At 39.0% G+C, this 12,106-nt stretch overlaps 1 protein-coding gene across 1 annotated transcript in view; it reads right to left on the minus strand.

Annotated features, from left to right (window-relative positions):
• The window catches only part of STIL (STIL centriolar assembly protein), a 54,050-nt gene extending 44,649 nt beyond the window's left edge, over positions 1-9,401 (minus strand). Inside the window, exons 1-5 of the mRNA XM_024739221.1 lie at positions 9,275-9,401; positions 7,111-7,197; positions 3,621-3,728; positions 1,117-1,247; positions 609-796 (exon numbers count right to left, since the gene is read on the minus strand). Coding sequence (XP_024594989.1) covers positions 609-796; positions 1,117-1,247; positions 3,621-3,728; positions 7,111-7,154 — 471 coding nt within the window. The 5' untranslated portion in view covers positions 7,155-7,197; positions 9,275-9,401. The remainder of the gene's footprint in view (positions 1-608; positions 797-1,116; positions 1,248-3,620; positions 3,729-7,110; positions 7,198-9,274) is intronic.
• Positions 9,402-12,106: the final 2,705 nt, after the last annotated feature.

Here is a 12,106-nt window from a genome sequence, read left to right on the forward strand (position 1 = left end):
CTCCGATTCTTTTCTATTACTCCAAATTGTCAAGTTAGTTCTTCCTCTGTAGTTGCTCATGCAGACTGTGCCCTTTCTGGTCTCACTGCCACCACTCTGCTATAGGCTAATACACCCCCCTCTAATACACACCTGACTACTGCAATGGCCTAACTATTCTGACTTCAGTCAGCCCTCCCTATCATATTAACCATCCCTGATTTAACAGTATTTCCTCTTTTCAGAAATTTTCAATAAAAAACATGGCCCATTAGATAAAGTTCAAATTCCGTAGCCTGGCAGACAAGGCTCTCTATGATCTAAACAAACTAATATTCAAGTCTGACTGCCCACAAATCCAGCAAAAATCTCCACCCTCAATGTTACCCTGAGCACATGTTGCACTTTGCTATCTTGGTCATGTTGCTTCCTCTTCTGGAATGCTACCCATATTACCTACCTAGGATTTCTGTCCTCAGAAACCATATCTCATTGCATTTTAGGTCAACATCATTTAGTGAGAAATTAAATGAATACCTATTAAATATGGGTTTATTAAAATATAACACAGTACACATAGTTTGATTCTTGTGTTGGATAAGGAATAATCACATATCAACAAATCTCACCTTAAAAGCTGAATTGAAGTCATCTGCATTGTGCACTATTATTTCTCTCGAACAAAGTCCTTGAGTGTGAATTGTGCAAGGGATCACAAAGTCCCCAGGAAGAGAAGCAGTAGGGGTTCTTTCTAAGCATTCAGGTACCTCTCGACCAGGATCAAAACGATCTATTGTCAATGTCACACTTTCTTCATCTGAAGAACAAAAATAGCAGTTATTATATAGCACGCCAATTATGAAATGTGAAATTAACCAAGCAAGCCTAGATTACAGGAAAGTATTTTGTTCATACATTAAAGTACATTAAACTTTAATTAGAAAAAAATGAGTTACATATATATTTATCCACCTGACCAAACTGTAAAGTCTATGATGAGTAGTGTCAACTTTTACTCATCTTCATAACATTGGTATACAGTAAAGAAAATTAGCCAAAGTACATTACAGTAATTGACTGAAACAGTAAACATAAAATCTATTATACTCATAAAAATAATTTTTCAAAGTATATTACCTTCATCTACTGTGAGAGAACCAAGTAAAAAGCATGGCAAGTTTTCTTTATTCTGCTTAGCATGACGACAAGCAAGTCGGATGGTCTTTTCAGTTACCACAAGCTTTGGATTTCTGAAAAATAACAAATGTCTTTTACGAATGTGGTGGATCTGACAGCTTAAAAAACCTTCCTGCCATGAAATGTTGCCTAAGATATAATACACATCTTTTAAAATGTACAGAAAGATCACTGTTGGGAAATCCTAGGGTCAAAGGCAGCGGGTAAGGAGGGCTACCTGGAAAGCAGAATTGCAATAAGCAGACACTGAAGTTATAGTTGTTCTCCAGGCATTCATAAAATTCTTAATTTTATGAATTTTAGGATCAAGAACCTATGAGGCCTCCTGTTTTTGTAAACAAAGTTTGATTGAAATAGTCCCATCCATTTGTTTACATATGATCTATGGACTTCAGATACTAGCATTACTGAATACAGGATATAAATACAATTCACATGTTTAAAGAAATACAAAAAAGGACTCTAAAATATGACTAAGGAACAAGATACTATGAAAAAAGACCAGACAAATTTATTATTCTATAAACTGTGTGTATATATTATAAATAATCTTTCACATATATAGCATACTCCCACATTTAAAAACCTAAATGAGGGCTTCCCTGGTGGCACAGTGGTTGAGAATCTGCCTGCCAATGCAGGGGACACAGGTTCAAGCCCTGGTCTGGGAAGATCCCACATGCCACGGAGCAGCTGGGCCCGTGAGCCACAACTACTGAGCCTGCGTGTCTGGAGCCTGTGCTCCACAACAAGAGATGCTGTGACAGTGAGAGGCCCACGCACCGCGATGAAGAGTGGCCCCCGCTCGCCGCAAGTAGAGTAAGCCCTCACACAGAAACGAAGACCCAACACACCCAAAAATAAAAATAAACCCAACCAAATATTTTTTTAAAATCAAATTAAGGTATATGTTCTAAACTACCCCAGGGGAAAAAAAAAACCTAAATGAACACATTAGATGGCAACTAAGCACAGCTAAAGATAAAATTAGAAGAGCTGAAGAGCAGAAGAAATTACTCAAAATGAAGTAGAGAAAGATGGCAATAGAAAATATAGGTTAACAGACATGTAGAAAATGAACAAGTCTGACAAATATTTAAACTTCCACAAGACACTCTCTGTTTTTGTCAATGATACCACCCTTCTCTGAGAATTTAAATACTTTTTTTTTTTTTAATTTATTTTTGGCTGTATTGGGTCTTTGTTGCTGCGCGCAGGCTTGCCTCTAGCTGTGGTGAGTGGGGGCTACTCTTCGTTGAGGAGCACGGGCTTCTCGTTGCGGTGGCTTCTCTTGTTGTGGAGCACGGGCTCTAGGCATACAGGCTCAGTAGTTGTGGCACGAAGTCTCAGTAGTTGTGGCTCACAGGCTCTAGAGCGCAGGCTCAGTAGTTGTGGCGCATGGGCGTAGTTGCTCCGTGGCATGTGGGATCTTCCTGTACCAGGGCTTGAGCCTGTGTCCCCTGCATTGGTAGGTGGATTCTTAACCACTGCACCATGAGGGAGGCCCTTAAATACTTTTTGACTTGTAATTTTCCTTTAGTTCCTCTATTCAGTTGATCATCAAATGCTATACATTTCTTCAAAACACCTTGTTTCATTCTTTCCTCTTGGTCTCAACACTGCTACACTGCTCTAAACCCTTATAAGAGCTAGCCTTTATTGACTACCTCCTATGTCCAGGCACTGTGCCAACTGCTGCTTTACAGCCTGTCTCATTTAATCCTTACAAAAGTACTATGAAACAGGTGTCATATCCCCATTTTATAAATAAGGAAACTGATCCTTGGCTACTTTACTGAGGTCACTTAAATAAGAAAGGGTAAAATCAGGATTTGACCCTCCAGGAAGTCTGACTCCAGTTACACCACCTTAAACCACTACAGAATAAATCTATGTTCCTTGGATTACAGAAAACCATCTTGCATTAGGCTGACTCTAGGGTCTCCCCACTATGATCCATCCTTCTTAGAACTCTGCTTTTAGCAAGTAACTTTCTTAAATATAAAATCTCAGTGGATCTCTATTTTCTATTACTTGAAGACTAAGCTTCTATGTCTTTCTTTCACAATCCTGGCCATAACCAAAATATTTTATGTTCCTTCTAATATGGTCTATTCAACTCAAAATCAATCTTCTCAGTGTTCTTCAAAGACACCATGTGGAAACATGACGAAAAACTCAGTTTTTATTATATTTTGTCTCTTTTGAATACCTATAATACTTAGAACTTTAGATTTGCAGAATATTTTAACTGTGAAATTAAGATTACTTCTCAAAAGCACAAGGAACAGATTTAAGAAGCAGCAGAAAGAATACTTTGTATGAGGGGAGCTCCTGAATAGAAAAGTTAAAAAAAAAAAATTGGGTCACTGTAATCATTGCCTTACATATTCTTTGGACTCCTGTTTAACCTGGTTTGATTTGGAAAGAGAAACATTTTATACCTGTGGTAATTGAGATGTAAGTAGATATAATCTCCAATTGGCATTGGGTTCCAAAGCGCACATTTTGATGGAGGAAAATAGAAAGGCACCATCCTGCTTGAAGAAAACCTTAAAAAAAAATTTTTTTTTAAATCAAAGCACAATGAAAAACAGTAGAAATTTTACAAGAAACAGTTTAACTGTAAATGATAGGGTTTTCAGATTACTTTTGTAATTTTAGAAGACTTGAAGAATATTTTTAAAAAGTAAAAAGGAAAGAAAAATCACTTGTAACTCTACTATCAAGAGAATAAGCACTCAAAATTTAGGTATGACTTTCTGTCCTTTTTATCCTATCCATATATATATTTACATACACGCGAGTCTTTTTAAAAAGAACCGGGAATATCAATTCTATATAATCTTCTTTAAGTAACTGAAAAATGAATATAAACCATGTATTTACATTTAAATTTAAAATTAATATCCATCCTTCTGAACTGATTTCTAGATAACACTTAAAAAATCATGAAAAGCACAAAAACTTTTCAGGGTTTTCAAATTTGGTATCTTGGGCCCTATCACATGAGTTTTTTATGTTATTGTTCTGTGTTTTTTGGGGTTTTTTTTGGCAGTGCCACGTGGCATCAGGCACCAGGGATCGAACCTGTGCCCCCTGCAGTGTAAGCGTAGAGTCTCAACCACTGGATGGACAGGGAAGTCCCACACATAAATTTAATTAGTGAAGCATCAAAAGGACATCATTAATAATCCCTCCACAAAGATCACGCAAGCAATGTAAAGCAAGGTTTCAATGTTAAATCATATAGGATATCAACACAGAGTTTTTAATCACATGTAATTAAAGCAAGAAAGCTCTGACAGTGAGCTACCTACAAAAGTGCATTTGCATGGTAGTAGATTATGAAATAGTTGAACTGAAAAAATATTTATCATATCATGCACTAAGAATATCTTGTTCTAGATCTTACTTTCATGTTTCATCTGATAAAACTTCTCAACTAAAATATTAGCCCCAGGGACTTTCCTAATGGTCCAGTGGTTAAGAATCCGCCTTCCGATGCAGGGGATGCAGGTTCGATCTCTGGGTTGGGGAACTAAGATCCCCCATGCCTCGGGGCAACTAAGCTCCCATGCCCTCAACTAATGAGCACTCGGGCCACAACTAGAGAGAAGCCCGTGCACTGCAGCGGAGGATCCCGCGTGCCGCAACTAAGACTCAGCACAGCCAAATAAATAAATAAATAAATTTTTTTTTTTTTTTTAAAAAAGAAGTCAATTGCAGTAAAAAATATACATATATTAGCCCATTTACTGATCACCTACTATGTACCAGGCATCCTACTGGCCACTTTACATATACAATATTTCTCACTAAAACTGTTCCAAAAACACTTTATTGTCCACTTTATAGATAACAAACTGTAGCTTTTATAACTTGATACAGCAACTAAGTAGCAGAGCTGGAATTTGAATCTAAGTGTGGCTGATTTCAAAGCTTATACTAGTAGAAACTGAATGATGTAGTGCTTTATCCACCACATTCTTAGCTATTTGCTTTCAAATCTTTGTCTGATTTGAGCTCATATCTATAAGGATTTTTAATCTCCCTTTTTTGAAATGAGGACACAGTCTGAAATTAAGAAATGTATTCAAGGTCACAAAGGTAGTAAGTGACCAACTGTCAAGTTATCTATGCCTCTATATCTAATATATTTATTATTTACCAATTGGTGAGAGGCGGTATGATATAAGGGTTAAAAGCAAAGCCTGGAAATCAGCTGCTTAGGTCTGAAACCTGGCTTCAGAATTTGCTGGCTGTGTGACCTTGATCAAGTTATTTAATGTCTCCGTGCCTCAGTTTCCTCAGCTGTTAAACAGAATAACATCAGTATCTCCTGGTAGAGCTATACTGAATATGAGTCAATATATGTAAAATGCCTAGAAAAATTCCTGGCTTATTTTAAGTGCTCAATGTTAGCTATTTCTTTTTGCTCTAAGTAGTCCATTGTACCTTTAAAGCCCAACCTACACTACTTCAGGTTTACTTCCTTGCAGTACAGAGTAGAAATCATTTCAGGTTTAAATATTGGCTATACCATTTACCAACTATATAACTTTGGGTTGGTTCATCTCTCTATGCTAGTTTCCTCATTTAAAAAAAAAAAGAGGGGGATAATAATAGTACCTACTCCTCATGGGTTTGTTGTGAGGATTAAATAAAAACAATGTATGCAAAGTGCTTAGCACAAAACCTGGCACAGCAAGATTTTAATAAATGCCATTATTAGTCTTTTTCTTAATCTAAGGTATACAGGTAGACTTCAGAGACAAGAGAGACACAAATGCCCTGAAATTGGGTGCAAAATGTTGCATGTATGTATAAAAGTATTTTTCCTTATAGGGAATGAGATTCATGGCTATCAGATATTCAAAGGGGTCTGTAACCAAAAATAATTCAAAACTGCTGCCCTAAAGCCCACAGATTACTGAAAACCAGAGTTCAATAAATGAATTAAAAAACTAGAGTTGAATATACCAGGCATAATCAGTTTAAATCACACGAGTATATTAACTTCCCTAGAATGTAAGGAATGGATTTGACCCAATAATAAAATTAAAGAGAAGAACAGAGGTTGACAAATTTTCAAAGAATAAGAGGTAGCAACAGGACAGAACAGAAGGGCCAAAATTAAGCAAAAGGAATATGAGAGCCTCTTTGGGTCGTGCTTCCCATTGTCTTCATCAAGAACATCTGGCACAAAGAAAAATAATACAGAAAATAAAGGTAACTCATGGATGCAATTCTAGTTTAGAAGAAAAAAATTCACACGTCAGCATTAATTGTTCTTCTCTGGGGGAGAAAAGAATAAATGATCCAAAGAGCCAAATAACACAAGCCAATTTGCCTGGTCCTCACAGTAATGACAAATTGAGAAAATCAGGAGACAGCTGGCAAGCTCCTCCTTCCTACACCACTTGAGTGGGCAAAGGCTTAGGGACATGTAGGAAACTTGATACATCCAATGTGAAATTTTTCCCATCAAGGAATTAGGGTTTAGAAGAAGGAACTCAACCACTTTCCCATTTGTCTAGGATGTAAATAAATATGTATGTGATCTTTAGCCTCAAAAGTTCAGGTACTATTTCATCAATAAAAAGACCCTCTGTGAAACTAAAATAAGGGAAGGAGGAAATAAGACTAATATTTACTGAGTGCCTACTATGTCTCAGATCCTTTAGTTTAGTAATCTTATTTAACCCTTCACAATTATCTTCTGTTAGAGATTACTGTTCCCAATTTACAGATGAGGAAACTGAGGCTTAGAGAAGTTAAATAACTTGAACACGGTCATCCACCTAATAAGGGGTAGAGCTGGGATATGGACCCAGATTTTCCTGGTTCTAAAGATTATTTTTTCCCTTCTATTCCAACCCAAGTTATATGAGCAGCTGTGAAAGAAAACATTTTGTAAAAATATTTCTATACCTGGTATTCATCTGGGTCCCTGTGAGAGGATACGTAGGCTCCATGATAGTTGGTGAATGATTGACTCAATTTCACATGCTCAGGATCCTAAAGAAGTAAAAAGAATATTACTAATGAGTGACAAAAACGAAAAACAAAAGGAAACATGATTTAACCACATATCAAGAAAATAACAGACAAAGTCAGGTTACTTAAGTGAAGTGTCTTCATCCATAATTAATAAGATAAAGTGCCTGTGGATTCTGATCATTTTCATACTTTACAGTATTCAGTATAATTAATGTTAATATTTATTCTAGGCAGCAAAACCCACCAATATATCTATTCATTAAAGAAAGTACAGATTCTGCCCCAAGATCCGTGTATGAATTTAGTGAGCTGGGTAGGGCAGTCGTATTTTGGGCATGAGATTTTGACCAAAAGCCTCGTAATATTCAGAAAACCACAAAGAAGCAAATAGGAACAATTTGGGCCAGATGTTTATTAGGTCTATAATAAAGTCAATGAATCTTCAGTCTTGTGGAGATGGGAGGCAAATGCTGCATACCCACAAACTAACTTGTATCAGTGCCAAGTCAGTGGTGTTTCTTTGGCTCCACATACCTTCTCTGGGTAATCTCATCCACTCTCAATTGTTTCCACACCTATCTGTATATACCAAACTTTCGGCTTCTGCCTCTCTTTTGAGTTTCAAGCCCATATTTCTAATTGCTCACTGGATATCTAAATCTAGATATTATCTAAGCAAAATACAAACCTCAAAGTCCTTTCTTTACAGTTCATTATTTGCTATGTCTTTTTATTAAATCTTAGAGTTAATCTTTAGGCCCTGTACATTCTACTTCAATTCTAGCAAAAATGAATTGTTTAAAGCAAGATAAGGAAGGAGAGAGTTATTCATGCTGGTGCAGAAGTCATTTAGAAGAATTTTTTAGTTAAAGTCAGAAGTTGGAAATATTTACAAGAACAAAATCCTATTGAAAGTGCCCTTGTAAGGTTGATAAAAAAAGTCCCTCTTAGAGGTATCTGGACGTCACACAGCTTCCAGGCAATGCATGTTTTAAACTCTAAAGTCCTTCTATGCTACTTGGTTGTCATGGATAACAATATTCAGATTGATAGTTGTAACTCTAGGAAGTAATAAAGTGCCGTTTTTCTTCATTAAACAAAAGAGTCTTAAAACTCCGTATTTGTCTGCTCTTCCTTTATGCATTAGGGTAAAAAGATAATGTTGACCTACTTCTCATTGTAAAAAAACACACGAGACAGTTTATTCTGACAGTAACACACAAGCAATTAAAGCTAGTGAAACATAACACATATACCTAGCAAAACATATTCTCCCTGGATAATAGAAAGCATCAAGTCATCCTTACCTCTTCCTTCCTCCCTCTTCCCCGATGTAAATTCTGTCTTTCCATCTCTGCTACCTGAGTTCCTGACTTCATCAGCTCTCACCAGATTTACTGAAATGTCCCCACAGTGCTGCTAGAAGGGTTATTTCTATATAAATCTGATCAAGTTATTCTGCTTGAAGAGTTGATGGCTCTTCTTTATGTACAGAATAAAGGACCTTCAAAATCTGGCCCCATCCTATTATTCCAAACTTAACCCCTATTCACTCCTCCAACACAATCAAAGTGAACTACTTGCAGTTCGCGAGTATCTTTGCATACAGGCTGTCCCCTTTATTTGGAAAGTTCTGGTAAACCCCCAGCATCCTTCACAATCCAATCCGAATGTCAACTCCTCTGTGAAACCATTTCCTAGGCACCATGGTGGTGTTACTACCGCCTGTGTTCACATACACAGCATTTTCACGCTTTGTTGTTTATACATTACTTCCAGTAGACCACGAACTTCAAACGTTAACTGATTCCTTACTATGTAGCTGTCCGAGCACACAGGGCTTTAGTCAAGAAATTTTCACAGTAAAAACTTTAAACGGCACGTTATCGATTACAAACCACGTTCACACACCTACGTACAAACGATTCCCAAGGAATTCATGGTCCGCTTGTTTCTCCTACTAGCTTCCCTTCACTTCATTAGTCCAGGCTCCTGGAGGCCTGAACCCACCACTGGGCCCTGAGTGTTGCCCACCCTCCTTCCTCCTGTCCTGCTGCTGCTCCTCAGGGGAACCGAAGCACATATCCCCACTCACCTCAACCTCCGCCGAGTCGAGGTTTGTTTGTTGGGCCGGAACAGAGGTCGGCCCCAAAGAGCGCCTCCGCCGACTCCGCCCCGCCTCTGGGACGTTGAGGTCGCGGGAACCAAGGCGGCAAACAGAAGCTCGCGAAACCGAAGTCCGCGCCGCGCCTGCTGACTGGTCAGAAGCCCAACCCGTCAGGGAGCAAGGGCGGTGCCGAAGGCGTCACGCACGGTCGCCGCGACACCCTGGCGCTCCAGCCAACCAGCGCCCCGCACCGGTCCCATGCCGACCAATCCCAAGCTTCCGTGGAGAAAGGAGGGCGCCACCCGCGATCCAGGATTAGATTCCGGAGGATTTAAACACTTCAATTTCGTCAACGGTTAAGTTCCGGGGTGGGGCGGGCTTTGCGCACGCGCAGTGAAAAGCCCAGCCTGGCGGATGAGATGGCAGAGGAAACCGGAAGTGCTCGTTGCCCTGGTCCTCGCTCGGCGACTAGAAGCGTACCAAATCCCTTGATTGGACAAAAAGAGAGGGGAAGTTAGATTTCTTCCAGTTTCTTTCCTAAGAATCGTCCTTTCCTCTCAATAACATAAAAAAATTTTAGTTCCTTCCTGTTTGAGCAGAAAAGAACGTGACAAATTTATAAGCCATTTATACTTATCTCCACAACGAAAACTGGTATTATGTATGATGTATGGTATTGGTATTATATATAGTATTGTTATTATATATATACCATATGGTATTAGTATTAGTGTGATGATTTATAGTTATCTCCACAAGTATCGTTGGTAATTGAGCCTTCTCCTTTATCGTATTTGACTGTCCTAACAGTCAACGTAGGTATTACTATCCCTATTCAACAAGGGATCACACAGCTAGTTATTGCAGAGTCCAGATTCGAAATGTCAAATGTCACTTACGTTTCTCTAGACTTTTGTTAGTTTCTTGAGCAACGTGGGAGTGTCTTGAAGTCTGTGCTGCATTTGTAGGCTGTCTTGTTCTGAATATGCATCCACCCTTTTGACAGAGTGAAAACACCATCCTGAAAAATGTATCAAACGAGCCAAGAAATACATGCTCCATAGAGTGTCATTCTCTGCTTTCCCGGAAAAATTCCTAGAATCTAGGGCACACATTTTAAGAGAAATGCTGGTGAGTTCTTCAGCTCTGGTGTGAGAACAGGAAGAGCCTTAGCCAGTGATGCACGTCTGACAAAGTTGGCTGACCCAGTGGGGAACTCTGGAGCAAATATTGCCCATTGGAGGAGTCCCACATTAGGCAGAAATGACTAGAACCCTTGCTGTGCTCAGTCATTGCCTGGAGCTTCCCATAAAGAGCAAGCACAAAATTAAGGCAGATCCAGAAGACCATAACAAGAGGCTAAGTGTACTCTGCGCAGCTAATTGTCAAGTTCTTTCTAGAGAGAGATACAGGTGGCACACTTTGATGGCTGCCATGCTTTACATTAAGTGCAAAGGCCCTGGGGTGAGAGTTTCCTGGCATCTTCAAGGAAGAGCAGGAGGCCAGTATGTGCCGAGCAAAGTGGGTTAGAAGAATATCAACAGCTGAAGAGGGAGGAGGTGTTGATAGATCAAATAAGGCATTATAAGGACTTACCTGCACTCTTCAGTTAGACTGGAAGCCAATGGAAGATTTTAAATAGGAGAATGACAAGATCTGATTTTAGGTTTTAAAAGCATTACTATGGTTGCCACATAGAGAATAAACTGCAGGGAGCAAAGGCAGAAGCAAGGAGACCAGTCAGAAGGTTGCTGCAATAATGTAAGGGAGAGATTGATGGCTTGAACCGCAATGGAGGTGGTGAGAGGTTGCTGGATTCTGTGTATATTTTGAAGGTAAAGTCAACAGAATTTGATTACAGAGTGAATTTAGGATGTAAAAGAAAAAAACTTTGTGTGGGCCCCTCATGATTTATGTTTTCTTTTAAGAACTACTTTAAAATATCTGAAAGAGAAATGTAAGATGATATGAATTAGACAAAAAGGAAGAGGCAAGCATAACACACAACTCTCTACTCCTTAGGTGTAGGCTGGGCATATTGACATCTTTCCAAGGTGTACAGTATGTAAAGGAGTGGGGAAAAGAGTAACTTTACAGTGGAGAAACCTCACCATCAGTATTTCAGCCAGGTGATCAAGGCCAATAGTATGTATACTTGATATGCTATGATGAAAATAGCACTTTACCTCTGTGGTCTTCCTTCCAATAATCTATAAATCCAGACTTATCCTGAGAAAAACATCAGACAAATTCCAACAGTGGGGAATCCTATTAAGTATCTGAATTGTACTTCTCAAAACTGTAAAGGTTATCAAAACAAGGAGAGTCTGAGAAACTAGCTAAGAGGAGCCTAAAGAGATAACTAAATGTAATGGGCTATCATGGAACAGAAAAATAAGACTGGGTTAAAAACTAAGAGAATGTAAATAAACTATGGATCTTAATAATAGTGACCAATATTGGATAGTTAATTGTAACAATGTACCATACTAAATATAAGATGTTAATAATAGGGGAAACTGGGTGGCGGTGGGGGGTGGTATGAGGAGACTCTACTATATTCTCAATTTTCCTGTTAGTGTAAAACTGTTCTTAAAAATAAACTCTGGGGCTTCCCTGGTGGCGCAGTGGTTGGGAGTCCGCCTGCCGATGCAGGGGACCCGGGTTCGTGCCCCGGTGAGGGAAGATCCCACATGCCGGAGGAGCGGCTGGGCCCGTGAGCCATGGCCGCTGGCGTCCGGAGCCTGTGCTCCACGGCGGGAGGGACCACAGCAGTGAGAGCCCCGCGTACCGCAAAAAAAATAAAAATAAAAAAAAACA

Source organism: Neophocaena asiaeorientalis, unplaced genomic scaffold, assembly GCF_003031525.2.
Source record: "Neophocaena asiaeorientalis asiaeorientalis breed wild unplaced genomic scaffold, Neophocaena_asiaeorientalis_V1.1 scaffold138, whole genome shotgun sequence".
Taxonomy (NCBI): Eukaryota; Metazoa; Chordata; class Mammalia; order Artiodactyla; family Phocoenidae; genus Neophocaena; species Neophocaena asiaeorientalis.